The sequence below is a fragment of the Carettochelys insculpta genome, chromosome 9 (genome assembly GCF_033958435.1).
Source record: "Carettochelys insculpta isolate YL-2023 chromosome 9, ASM3395843v1, whole genome shotgun sequence".
NCBI classification, from domain to species: Eukaryota; Metazoa; Chordata; order Testudines; family Carettochelyidae; genus Carettochelys; species Carettochelys insculpta.
The window spans coordinates 34915508-34929761 of NC_134145.1; the positions used below are offsets into that span (position 1 = coordinate 34915508).

The 14254-nt window shown below is 41.4% G+C and overlaps 1 protein-coding gene across 1 annotated transcript in view; it reads left to right on the plus strand.

The window, feature by feature from the left end:
* ABCD3 (ATP binding cassette subfamily D member 3) overlaps positions 1–13983 on the plus strand; it is a 69453-nt gene extending 55470 nt beyond the window's left edge. The window contains exons 16-23 of the mRNA XM_075002273.1: positions 382–445; positions 2340–2417; positions 2514–2579; positions 2677–2766; positions 4046–4165; positions 5609–5713; positions 10053–10109; positions 12008–13983. Of these exons, the coding sequence (XP_074858374.1) occupies positions 382–445; positions 2340–2417; positions 2514–2579; positions 2677–2766; positions 4046–4165; positions 5609–5713; positions 10053–10109; positions 12008–12085 (658 nt within the window). The 3' untranslated portion in view covers positions 12086–13983. The remainder of the gene's footprint in view (positions 1–381; positions 446–2339; positions 2418–2513; positions 2580–2676; positions 2767–4045; positions 4166–5608; positions 5714–10052; positions 10110–12007) is intronic.
* The last annotated feature ends 271 nt before the right edge of the window (positions 13984–14254 follow it).

Below are 14254 nucleotides of genomic sequence, written 5' to 3' on the forward strand. Positions count from 1 at the left end.
AACTTCATCTTGGAGAGGCACTTCTTCATGTCAAGCAACTTCGTAACTTGATAGCTATGGCTTTGCCTATATGATTATCCTTGTCTTTTTACCACCCTTTCTGCAACTTTTAGTGCCCTTTTAGACTTTCAAAACCCTTATAGCTAAGTCTCACTATGTATGCCTAGAAGAAGCTTTCAGTTAATGCATGTTAAGCTACTTCCTACTCTTTTTAAAATAAAAACAAAAAGAATCAAGACACAGTCAAGCTCTGGCCACATGCAGCTGTGTACCTTCATAGCACCTGCTTGTGTTTTTAGTATCTGGTTCTTCAACAGAGTAGAACCAACTGGTAAAGTATTATACATGAGAGTTGTAGTAATGTTTCAATTTTGCCCATAGGTTTGATCATGTTCCATTAGCAACACCCAATGGAGATATTTTGATTCAAGATCTTAATTTTGAGGTAAGTTTTTAAGATACAAATCTTCATGTAACACTTCAAATATGAAGACGGCTATTTCCCACAAACTTACTCTGTGTTGTAAACAAAGAAAACAATCAAGAATAAGAACAGAAGAATAAGAAAACAATCAAGAATAAGAACAGAAGATTCTTGTAGGACAGGAATATTATTAGTGTGGGGTCATTTTTTTGAATTAAACGATGCTAAATGTATTGGGCTATTAAAGTGCAATTTAAAAAAAAAAACTCGTTTTCACAATTTCGAGTGTTTTAACAAGCATGATTACTTAAATTTTAAACTTCAAACTTAGGCAATCTGCCCTGAATTTTGATGATATGTAGCACTTGCCTTTTGTTGTTTGTGCTACAGATGGGCAAGACAATATAGTGATGTATGTGGTCTTTGCTTACCTCTTGTGCAGGCCAGTGAAAGCTTGGCTGCAATGGCAGCAGATTTCCTCCATGGGACATTTATAGTGGATTTCTCCATTCACCTGTGTACTAAGTTGGATTAATTTCCCCCTCTACAGGACACAATGGATGTGATTCTCTTGTCTGTATCAGTGGTTTATAACGTTTTCTGGCTAGCGCCTCTTTATTTAAAAAAAATTATATTGCAAATCCCACACACTTTTATTGCTATATGTAAAAATTACATTTAAAATAAGTCTATGCCATTCATTTGACTGTGCTCCAAAGCGTTGACAGAGAATACAGGACCATGAAGGCTCCCAAGTTATTAAGGCCACTGCCCTAGTCAGCAGTGAGAAGACAAGAGATAGAGCATATGTCTGTCTGGCAGATTAGCTTGAAGACTCAGACTTCACTTAAATACATGGCATTTAGATGGCCTTTAATAAGGCATGAATTAGTTTATTAAGAAAGAAGGGAGATGTGAGTGATACTAAAAATAAAATAAAGGTATAGTTACAAATTGCAGTTTTTGCCTAAGAAGTTTTTTGCTTACATCAGTTTACCAGCATACCTAGCCTTCTAGACCAGGGGTTTCACAGGGTGCTGTATCCTAAGTCCCCTCAGTAACAGGTCACTCCAACATCACTAACCCACCAAAGTAAGGGATCTAGCTTTCACAGAGTGGTGTTTCCTATATCCTCTGAGTGGTGGATACCTAAATGGCTTTTAGCTTCAGAAACTTGTCTCCAGATTCAGGATGACTTCCCACACCTCTTCCTTTCTTCTAGATTTCCCATTTTCATGCTGCTTCATAGGTAAATTACTTCCATTCTTTTGATTCCATAATGCTTAATGTTGCATTGGAGACAAGAAGATAGCTGCCTTCCTTCCTGTCTGGGAGAAAACTTGTTCTCCTTTTGGAGTATCTGGACCAGGATCATCACAAGGGTGTATTTGTGAACCACTGAATTAGACTATTAACTAGAGGTGGTCAGGAAAGAAAAGATAAATTCATTTAAAAAAAAAAAAAAGATTTCATTTTATATCCGTGTTTTCATCAGTTTTCAAACAAGGTCTGCTATTGATTCGGAAAACTCTCATCAACTAGTCACTTATCAGTGCTCATAGAAGCCAAACAAATAAAAGAACATGAAGTGTTTAAACAAAGTTTCCTAAAAAGTGATTAATCCCTCCCTCAAAAAATCAGAAAACTTTACAAAATAATTAATACCTGAAATGTTAACACTAGTATTTCCAAAGTGCTTTTATTCAATTTACCTTTTAAAAAAAATTGTGCAGTAATTTTCCTGTTACCAGATCATATGTGGAAGAATAACTTCAGATAAACTGATTTAGTTTAAGCTCAGTTTAACGTTAGTGCAAAGTATAGTAGCCAGTCTTATGAGGATATTGGCTTCTCTGCATCAGTGCAAATTTTCAAATTATTTTCCTATTATTTAATGTGTTGACTTATATTTTAGGTTCGGTCTGGTGCAAATGTTTTGATTTGTGGGCCAAATGGATGTGGGAAGAGTTCTCTTTTCCGTGTACTTGGTGAGGTAAGGAAATACTGAAGTGAAATTTAAACACAAGTCCTTCCCCGCTCTAATGTCTTAAGATAAATTTTCTCTTTGACTTTTGTTTTCTTGTTGCAGTTGTGGCCTCTGTTTGGAGGACGTCTAACCAAGCCTGAGAGGGGAAAGCTTTTCTATGTTCCTCAGGTAAAGAAAAGTACCATGTATTTTTTGTTTCCAATTTATTTGATTACTGTTAAACTTGTCAGTAATGCTGTACTAATCATTTGCAATTTAATCCCAGAGACCATATATGACATTAGGAACCCTTAGAGACCAAGTAATATATCCAGATACCGTAGAAGACCAGAGGAAGAAGGGTATATCTGACCAGGTAAAAAAGACATTCTGTTCAATAACTGTTGTTACTTTTTCCTGAGTCTTTGTAGTGTGAGATTATGTGTATGTTAAATTTGTTGAATGATGGGAAAATCAAATCTGTTACCTTGGGACTAATTTGGCAATTCTTTTCAGAGGTTCTCCTTCTCCACCCCCATGTAGTTCCAAGCAGGAAATGTTGATGGACCCATGGCTTCCTTACAATTCTTTGCTTTGTGAGACTTCATAGCAGTTTGGTTTTTCTCTTAATTCATCTTTCAGTTCACCTGATTGGCTGTAAAATAAAGATTTACCAAACCAAAGGTCATCAATTGTGGCTTTAACTCATAGTCTCTAGTGTTACTTGCCAGCATATATCAAGGATGTCCTCTTCTGTTAATGAGAAAACAAGTCAGGGTTCTACTTTAAGTTGCTAGTTATAAGGTCTTGATCCTGCAAGCTGCTCTGTGTAGATGAGACCCATGTAGCACGTGCAGTTTCATTGGAGCTCTGCACTTGCTTAGGTCTGCATGGAGCAACATGCAAGAATGAATCCTAGTGCTGTAAGTTGTTGATCTTTTATAGAACATTTAAGATGTTTTGGCATAAGAGACTGTGGCCATGTCTACCCTAGCCAAAAACTTCGAAATGGCCATGCAAATGGCCATTTCGAAGTTTACTAATGAAGCGCCGAAATACATATTCAGCGCTTCATTAGCATGCGGGTGGCCGCGGCACTTTGAAATTGAGGTGGCTTGCCGCCGTGCGGCTCATCCAGACGGCGCGCCTTTTTGAAAGGACCCCGACTACTTCGAAGTCCCCTTATTCCCATCTGCTCATAGGAATAAGGGGACTTCAAAGTAGCTGGGGTCCTTTTGAAAAGGAGCCCCGTCTGGACGAGCCGCCTCAATTTCGAAGTGCCATGGCTGCCCACATGCTAATGAGGTGCTGAATATGTATTTCAGCGCTTCATTAGTAAACTTTGAAATGGCCATTTGCATGGCCATTTCGAAGTTTTTGGCTAGTGTAGACGTAGCCTGTATGTTTAAGCAGAGGTTTAAAATTGGGGATTGGTCAAGTTTCACTGTTCATTTAAAACCATTCATTTTTAACTGTATTGAAATAGCAAGGAAGAACATTAGATTAGTTAGCATTTTGAAATGTTATTTTGATATCACCATCCTGGGTGATAGGAGACGACTTCTAATATTTTGTAGTATACTATACTAATTTGAGTCCTTGTAGTATGAAGTATGCTTAGATGCATCTGTAAGCATTTATTGTTTTGTTAAAAGGTGCTGAAGGAGTACTTGGATAATGTCCAGTTGGGTCAAATCTTGGAACGGGAAGGAGGCTGGGATAGTGTTCAGGACTGGATGGATGTGCTGAGCGGAGGAGAAAAACAGAGGATGGCGGTACGTCTTGATCTTATGTATACTTTAAAACACAGTAAATTATTACTTAAAAATAATTAATAGAATTATAATAATCTGACACTTAAATGTTATTTATTAAATAATAAATCTGCTATTAAGTGCTGTTTGGTAATTTTTTTCTACTGCTTTATTTTTGAAATTTTAGTGCTTATGAAAATAAGCATTGTTGTTTTCACATGGTCATATAGATTTCTGAATGCTTTTTTTCTGTTCAGCTCAGTTCTCTGCTGTTATATAAGCAGATGGTGTGTAATACTGATTTCTTACCCTTGAAAAGTACACACAGAATAATTTACAGTGTTCACATTTCATTGTGGTTCAGTAAATGATGGCTAATTGTTAGTCAATAATTTTTGCTTAAGACTTCCAAAACTACAGTATTAGTTTTCATTGTTGAGAAATCTTCATTTTCTGGTAACATCATCATATATATTAATTTTGCTGTCTCTCTCTGTCAGTCTGTCCAGGCAAAGTTCTACCATGTCTCCTCCCCCTCCCATCCCCCGGCACTGTGCCAGCCCAGCTTCCAGACAGACCCTTCCCCCAACCCACACCATGCCAGCCCCTCCCCCAGACAGTGCAGGGCCAGGCCAGCTCCCAACAGAGCCCCTCCTCTGGAAGCCCTCCAACAGAGCACCCTCCACACCCATTGTGCCAGCCCCATCCCCTGCCCTGTCCAGCGCAGGGCACAACTCTCAAACTTTGGACATGTATTACAAGAAGTTTCTGTCTACAGCTTTCTTCCAGACCAACTTCTGCTTGCAAGGAGAGCTGCAACAGGTCCTCTAGTTTATCATTATATGTGTAAATATTTTGGCATTCGTCCTTGTTTTCTCTAGCAAATGTTAAGCCATAATGATGGCATGGCAGCCCGTAACACATTTCTGGGTTAATAAGTGAATACACAGTAGTGAAAAGTTGCCTGTATGATTCATGTACATCTGAGATATATTGTATGACAAACTATTATTTTTAAGTTGTGTCCATGTTGACTGTGAATTGCCTACCTATCTGCTGGAAGACAAACTGCGAAGACACTAAAGGTGTAATCCACTACGCTTCAGTATTACTCAAATCTCTAATTATTGCATGGTAATGTACATATTACCGTATCTGTTGAATACTTGAGTGTAATGGAAAGAAATCATACTAAAATGTCTATATTTCAAATGTTTATTTTCCATTTTTAGCTGTAACCTGAAATAGATTCATAGTTTTCATTTCTGCGTCTTGGGGGGAGATATAATGACAGCACAAAAATTGAAATGTTTGAGCAGTTATGTAAATATTTCAGACTATTTGTTAGTTATATTTTTCAGTAGATCACAGTAGTTCCATCTCTTAAATGCTATTATAAAGATGAAGAAGCTTGCATTGTGCTTATGCTCTCTATTCACAAATGGTGTATTTTTTGCTTTCCAGATGGCAAGGTTATTTTATCATAAACCTCAGTTTGCAATTCTGGATGAATGTACAAGTGCTGTTAGTGTAGATGTAGAAGGCTACATTTACAGTCATTGTCGGAAGGCAAGTTTGTTTTGTTTCTGCTGTTTCTAGATAAAGAATGCTGAAATACATTTAAATTATTTGTGAATGTAATTTCTAATTTGAAAAGTGTTGACTTGATGGATTGCTAAAACTGGACTTCAGCAAAAATGTTCAATATTATCCACTATATATTTGGGGGAATTTATCTGTGAGTCTGTTTCTTCAAGGACTCCTTTTCTAATTGGTAAGAGCTAGGACCACCAAATTTGATATATGTTTTCCTTTTATCATAAGTAAAGGAGGGGTGGGGAATCTTTTTTGGGTTGGGGACCACACAAAAGTGAGAAGAAAAAAAAAAACCTCAGTTCTCATTGATGTGGCCCCTAACTGAGAAGCAGAAAAAGATATTTCCAGGCTAGTAGATTTTGTGGGCCAGAACTGAGTGTGTTATTGTGTGGGGAAGGGGCTGTTATTGTGTGGGGAAGAGGCTTAGGGTGTGGGGTCTGGGCAGGAAGGAGGACGCAGAAGAGGTCTGGGTGTTGGCGGGGGTCTGGGAGGATAGTAGGGTGCAGGACTGGAGTGAGCATATGGGCGGTTGGTCGGGGTGGGGCGGTTCAGGGTGGGGCAGGGTGGATAAGCAGAATGGCACTGCAGGGTCTGGGCAGAAGAGGGGTGCAGGAGTGAGCTCAGGATTGAGGGTCTGGGAGGGTGGAGGGAGAAGCAGTGGGTGAGGCATGGGAGGATTGGGTGGGAGAAGGTGGAAGGGGGCATGAGAGTGGAGCGGCCGTGCAGGGGTCTGCGGGGGAGGGTGCAGGAGCAGGCTGGAGGTGGGAGGCCATGGGAGTGGAGAAGGAAAAGGCAATGGGGGATCACTTACCTGAGCAGCTCCTGGGGGGGTGCACATGGCTCCATATCACACCCCCACCTTTTCTAATGGCAGTGATTCCAACCAGTCAGAGTGGTGGAGGAAAGCCACCAGCTGTGGGGGAAGGGAGAGTAGCAGTGCACAGAGCTGCTTCCTTACTCCCACTAGGTAGAGCCTGTGGGCTGGATATGACCCCAGCTTGCCTGATTCCAGCTTGTGAGTTCCCCCACCCCCAACTCTACAGTGGAGAGCTGGCACTGGTGCGTTAGCCACTTGAGAGGGGTGCAGGGCTGGAGTGCCAGAGTGGGCTCCCTGATGCTGGGAGGGAGGGGGTTCCTGAGCCTCAGGGGCTGGATCCAGGCAACCCGTGGGCCAGATCTGACCTATGTGCCTGCCATAGGTTCCCCACCCCGACATAAAGCAAGTAAGGGTTCAGTTGTACCAGGAAAATGGGATGTGCTTGGAATGGGATTTTTTTCCCTCATAAAACCAGAGGGAGAAGAGCCAGCATCTCTAAAGGGGGAGTAATTAAAGCATTGGCCTTCTAAACCCAGGGCTGTGAGCTCAATCCTTGAGGGGCATTTCAAGGTTCCGAGGCAGGTTAGATTATAAAAAAAAAAAACCTGCCAGGGATGGTGGTATGTCTTGCTGTGAGTGCAGGGGACTTGACTTGATAACCTGTTGAGGTCCCTTCCAGTTCTTTGAGAAACGTATATCTCCAGGGTTCAAAAGAATCATCAAGCAGGTGAAGAGGGCAGACTGGGGGCTTCTACCCCATATCTGGGACTGCCCCAGGATCAAGACTCTCATGCCCAGGTGCCCTTTAGGGAAGTGGGGAGGGGGCTGAAAACTTATGCTTCAAAATATCTGTTAGTCTGTAAGGTGCCACAGGACTTCTTATTGTTTTTGAAGATACAGACTAACACGGCTACCTCTCTGATTGGTCTCACCCTCCCTGATTCATATGGGGACTTTTGTCAAGGAGCCAGAGGAAAGTGCACAGTTTGTTGCTTTTCTCACTCTGGCTGGGGAGCATAGGGGACAGACAAACTGGACCTCCCACAGCTGGGGAACATGGATCCCTCCCCTGGCTGTTCCCACTGGAGCTTCAGTTGCCATGGAGAGTACTTCTCAGTTGGCCTCAAACTTCTGCAGTGAGAAAGGGCTGGGGTACTCCTCTCTCCCTGGGGCAGCCTGCCTACTGAATCTCTCATTTCCAGCCCACACAAGAGCAGTGCTTCAATTGCACTAAAACAAAAATTAATTGAGTTAAGGATGAAAGTAATGCACAGTAAATCTTCTAGTAATATTGTTTCCAAAATAGTTATTAAAATGTGAATGGAATCCTGCTGAATGGGCTCGGTATGAAAAGCTGCAGGTTGTTGTTTAAGTACATTCACCATAAATAATATACACTAATAAGAAAACATCTTATGCCATTTTTAGTTTTTAAAACAACCTAAATCTCACTCTAAATTATATTGTTAACATGGATACCAGATTTTACAGTAAGGTCTCAGAGTACGCGAACTCAGAGTGCGCGACCTCGCTCTGATGCATCTGACCCTGACCCCACCCCCAGACCCAGTTTAAACCACGTTCAAGCGGCCCATGCGGCTCCGGTGCAATCCCCCTGCCAGCTCACAAGCTGCCTGCCCGCCCCCCTGGCTCTGTGTGGCTCTGGTGCAACCCCCCCGCCCCACTGCCTCACAAGCTGCCCAGCTGCCTGCCTGTCGTCCCCCCCACTCTGCATGGCTCTGGTGTGACACCTCTCCCCCCCGCTGCCTCACAAGCTGCCCTCCTGCCGCCCCCACTGCTCCACATGGCTCTGGTGTGACTCCCTACCCCGCACGGCTCCAGGGCAACCTCCTCCCCTCCCACCCGCCGGCTCACCACCCAGGCACAGCTCTGGTTCCAGCTCACCACCCGTGCTCAACTCCACCCCTCACCCCCCTGCAGCCCTAACCCACCCCAGATTAGTGCCCCCCCCCCCCCCCCCGCCGGCCTCCCGCAGCCCCAACCCACTGCCAGGCTTAACCTTCCCCAACTACCACCCCCAGCCCAGGGATTACCTTTATGCTGCTTCCCCATCTGCAGAACGTGTTCCACTGGGGAAAAAAACGGATCCCAATATGTGCAGAATCCAGGTTTATGCATGGGTATGTGGAACGGAACCCTTGTGTACTCTAAGACCTTACTGTGCTGCTTTTCATTTTGAGGACTTACTGTTACAAAGTGGCTGATGATAATAAATCCCTCTGTAAAATCAAGCCCCTAATCAGCCACCTCTTACAGAAAGATATAAAACAAATAGGGCTTGTCCACTCTAGTCCACTCCTTTGAAGGGAGCATGTAAACAAGCCTGATTGGAGAGCGGCAGTGAGGTGCTGCGCTGCATATGCAGCACCTCATTACCATAATTCCCACCATGTGAACTCTGAAATTGCTAACTTTGAAGCTGCAGCAAGCAGTGTAGCTGTGAGCACTTCAAAGTACCCATGCTACTTCGAAGTTCCCTTACTTGCAAGAGCGTTTTGGGAGTAAGAGAACTTTGAAGTAGCGTAGGTACTTTGAAGTGCCCACAGCTACACTGCTTGCTGCTACTTTTGAAGTTAGCAACTTCAAAGTTTGCATTGCGGGAATTATGCAAACGAGGTGATGCATATGCAGTGCAGCACCTCATTGCCATCTCCAGTCGGGCTCATTTATATGCCCTCTTCTGTTTGTTTTAACCTTTAACCATTTACAACTTAACCCATTCAGTACAGTTGCAGCTGTTACCTACAGGTGATTTTGAAGGGGAATTTTTGTGTTGTATTCAAGAAACGCTCTCAGTTCTTAAATCATTAACTTAATACACTTTTTAGTTTGCAATCAAATACGTTAGAAGAAAATGTTTGGAAATAGTTTCCTCTTTTATTTACCTTTTATGGTGTAAGTTCAGTAATTTGGGGTTTTTTCTGCAAGAGCCTATGATCTTGCTGACATCTAAGCATGAGGAGTGTATTCTTCAAGCCATCATTTTCAAGTTCTGTAGGAAAAACTGAACATTTAAATCACCTGTTTTAAAAAAATAAATTAAAGGAAAACCAAACCTAAAACATCTTTTGTTTTTCCACTAATAGGTCCAATCCTGAGGCTGTACACACAGACTACACTAGAGAGTTTTGTTGACAGAAACTGTCAACAAAAAAGCCATGTAGATGTGACGGAGGGTGGGGGTGGTATGTCTACAGAGCAGATCGAAAGATTCATCTGCTTTAATATGTAGATATGATCTGTCAACAGAAATTTTGTTGGAACATCTCTTCTGACAGTAACTTCTGTTGACAGGTGCTTCTAGTGTAGATGTAGCCACATAGCATAAATGATTTAAGACACTAAAGTTTTTGTAATTGTTAGCATAAGCTTTTAATTTTACATTTTAATGTTACCAAGCATGAGGGATCAAGGAAATAAATTCAACTTATGGGTGAAGTTTTACTTAGTGTCTATATTCTTTTCTTACTACAGGTTGGCATCACTCTCTTCACTGTGTCCCACAGGAAGTCCCTCTGGAAACACCACGATGTATGTCATTTTTATTTTTGTTGATAGTATATTTAGCCTTTTAGCAGATATTAAATAGACTTTGAGTTCAGTTACATTCAAATGTCTTGCTTTTCAACCAGACACTCCCTTCAAAATTAGTATCATTGATGACAGTAAGAATCCAGCAGTATTTGAAGGATTCACAAAAAAGTATGAAAATCAAAGCAATTGAGAGTAGTGAGTGTTGTCTTTTCTGAAGGGTTATTCATATACAGTATTCACAAGTTAGTGTTTCTTCTTCTGTGGACACTGATTAAAGGGGTCTGAGGCTAAACACACCTGTAAATCTCTTCTGATGAAGTCACCAATGGCTGTGTTTATAAAGGGTCTTTGTGCAATTCAAGATGCATTTTTTAAGTGTGGGGCTAGTCGTTGTGTACTCTATACCTAAATTTTGTTATGGGAGGGAATGTAAATTCTGTGTGTATACTGAGGTACAATGAAGAGAATACTATCTGATATAAGTGAAATTACACATGGCTTTATAATCCTATAAAATAGTTATGGAAGATGTTTTCCCTTCCAGTTACAATAAAATATGATTGCTCCCTAAATGGGGGAACATATGATCTGTGGATATTTTGTTCAGATAGGGGAATTCATTGTTCATGCATATAGTTGGGAAAAGGAATTTCAGACATGTTAACGTGTCAAACTATGGTACAAGGTTTTCCTTTTCTCCGTTGAGTTAATTCTAATAACTTCTTCTGTTGTCATAGTGTGGAAGTGGGCTAAACAAGGCTTGTAATAAATAATAATTGAAGAAATATATTTCATCTTAGAAAGTATATAAAATGTGACATTCTGTGGGGAGATGCTTGTGCTAATTTTCATCTCCCAGCACTAGATAAATGAATATTCATTTTAAAAGAACATGATTAAAAGCGTGTGGCTGGTTTGTGTATGCAGATATGTATGCTATTTCATTCCTAATTTATGCACACATTTCTGCAAATCATCTGTTTGGTGTAAATGTCTCATTGTGTACAGATACCGAGTTTATAAACATAATTAAAATTATGCATGTGAATTAAGTATTTGTCATAACAAACGAAACCCCAGTGATGAGAAGTATGACAAACTAACAGAAGATGGAGACAGAGCATATCCAAAAAATCATAATGTTATTCCTCAAAAGTAGTTAAAGGCTAAGCATTGCAGTAAGAGATCATCCTGGCTACGTCTACACGTGTAGCCAACATCGAAATAGGCGCAGCGAGGGAACGTCTACACGTCAAAGTAGCACACATCGAAATAGGGATGCCAGGCACAGCTGCAGACAGGGTCACAGGGCGGACTCAACAGCCAGCCGCTCCCTTAAAGGGCCCCTCCCAGACACAGTTGCACTAAACAACACAAGATCCACAGAGCTGACAACTGGTTGCAGACCCTGTGCCTGCAGCATAGATCCCCAGCTGCCGCAGAAGCAGCCAGAAGCCCTGGGCTAAGGGCTGCTGCCCACGGTGACCATAGAGCCCCGCAGGGGCTGGAGAGAGAGCATCTCTCAACCCCCCAGCTGATGGCCGCCATGGAGGACCCAGCAATTTCGACGTTGCGGGACGCAGATCGTCTACACTATTCCTATCTCCTCATGAGGTTAGCGACTTCGACATCTCGCCGCCTAACGTCGAAGTTAACTTCGAAATAGCGCCCGACGCGTGTAGACGCGACGGGCTCTATTTCGAAGTTGGTGTCGCTACTTCGAAGTAGCGTGCACGTGTAGACGCAGCCCCTATGACCAGTTGATAGGGGAGGGATTGGAGGGCAGGATTAAATTTGTTTTTCAGCAAATTAGTTGCTAATAGAATTCATTATGATAAAGATAATATAAAAGATTTTTTAGCTTTTGGTTACTGATATAAATTTTCATTCCACAGTTTTACCTTCGCATGGATGGTAGAGGAAATTATGAGTTCAAGAAGATAACCGAAGAGACAGTTGAATTTGGATCTTAAAGTCCATAAAGCTGCAACTACAAGAGACTGATAATTACAGAGAACATGTAGAATGGAAAAGTACATAGCAAGATAAAACTAATTGGCTTGTTTTTTAAATAAATAAAAGAAGTAGAGGATAATCCAGAGCAAGCTATTAAGCATTTATTATGTAGGATATTGCTGGTTGTGTATATGTTGGTTTAATAATTAATATGTACTAAGAATGTCCTTATTCTTGCGGTTAAAAACCTGCCTAAATTAAATTGGGCTTAAATCAATGTAACCTGATTCATCCTGGGATGTAAATCATTTGAAGTCAGATGATTTGACTTTTATGGACCTTCCTTTGCTTCAGTGAAGAACTCAGTTAAAATTAGGGTTACTGCTTCTCCTGTTTCTGGCAGCAGTTGTGGATTTTCAGTCTAGTGTATGCATACTTCTGAATTATTCCACATGGTGCATGATATCCTCCCCTTTTCCTAGCCATACCCTGCTGTCCTGCACAATGCCAGAATTGGGTAAGGCCAAGCTTTGTGATGGGTGTGTATATGTACAATTTTCCTGGTGCAGGGTGAACTGAATTCAAGATGGCAGGAACTAGGGATGTTAATGATTAACAGGTAGGGGCTGGAGCATCCCCCTGCCTGCCATGTGTAGGGGCTGCTACAGGCCCACCGCGAGTGGGAGCACTCCAGCTTGGCAGGAGCAGCCCTTGTCCAGGGCAAGGGAAGGATTAGTTAACCAAGGCTTAATTGGTTAACTAATTAAATGGGATTTTACATCCATAGCAGGAATGTAATTCTACTTGCTGTTATAGAGATGAGGCCTGAACCATCATGGATTCCTTGACTATTTCAGGCTGTTTAGCCACAGCTCTCCTCTGCATCTTTGTGTCTCATTCTTCCTCCAGTCAAGGAAAGCAATGCTGTATGGCATTCTCCTCCTCCCTCAAAAAAGGGAGTGGAGGCAAATGGAAAGAGTTGAGGAAGAAATTGAGATGGAAGGGAACTCAAAATAAAAATAGTAGCAAAAAAGGTGTTTCACAGGATGAGTTGCTTGAATATTTTTTATTTGAAGTTCTGTCAACTCATGATAGCTTTGAAATTGAGGAGTATGATTTTAAGTCCCACAGTGCGAATGGAGAATGCTTGCGACTTAGTTTGCTTGATGAAGTCTTGGGAGTTTTGCCACTGACATTAATAAGTTCAGAAGTTGGGCCCAGAATAATGTATCCTTCTGAAACACTTGGCATCCTTCCTTGAAAGCAACATTTTGTTGGTTGGTAGCAGGCTTTCAACCTCACCAATTCCTGAGGGGTGTGGTAGCTGATGGTTGTCTTGCAGCAGAGTCTTTGTCCCACTTGTTACAATAGGATGAACTCTGTCCAGCTGCTGCATAGGTTTGGATTTTAAGAGGGAGTGATGATGGTAGTCTCTGTTTTGCTTTCCATATTTTATGTGATGTCTGGGAAGTTACATCTCAAAATTTATCAAAATTTGACTCCATTTTCTGAGGGCTTTTTAAAAAGGCAATTTTAGTGTAAATTAATAAATGGTCCTCCAACAGCGTTCCATGGACCACTAGTCTGCGGAGTGCTGGTTCTTTTATTCCAGCTGCCAAATCTCATTAAAAGACAGCTAATATATTATATACTTTTCTAATACTAGTTTTCCATGTAAACAGTTATTGTACTTGCCACATGATTTTAAGTGATCACAAATGCAAAAAACATGGTCTGTGATCAGACGTGGGAGGGTGGTGGTCCATGAGATTGTGTTGTCCACACTATGAAAAAAATTAAAATCCCTGCCATCCACTCTGGTGGTTCTGTAGTGTTGCACATGTGGTGTAACATAGGAACGCACTACATGAAGACATGCACTAAATACACAATAAATGTGATCTCTGTACATTTCTATCATGTTTTCTTCTTTTTATGTAATCAGTATGCACTTGGGTATATATGTTCCTCTTTGTGACTAATTTAGCTCTGTGAATACGTATTAAGAATTGGGCTGTCAATTAATGTGTTAACACATGCAGTTAATGCAAGGCAGAATTAACAGGTTAAAAAATTAATGCGCATTAGTGCTTGTTAATTGACAGCCCTACTTTTCACACTTTCCAGCACTGGAGGTGGTTGTAATCCAAAGCAGAGGTTGCTTTGGATTCCCTTACACCAGGGGT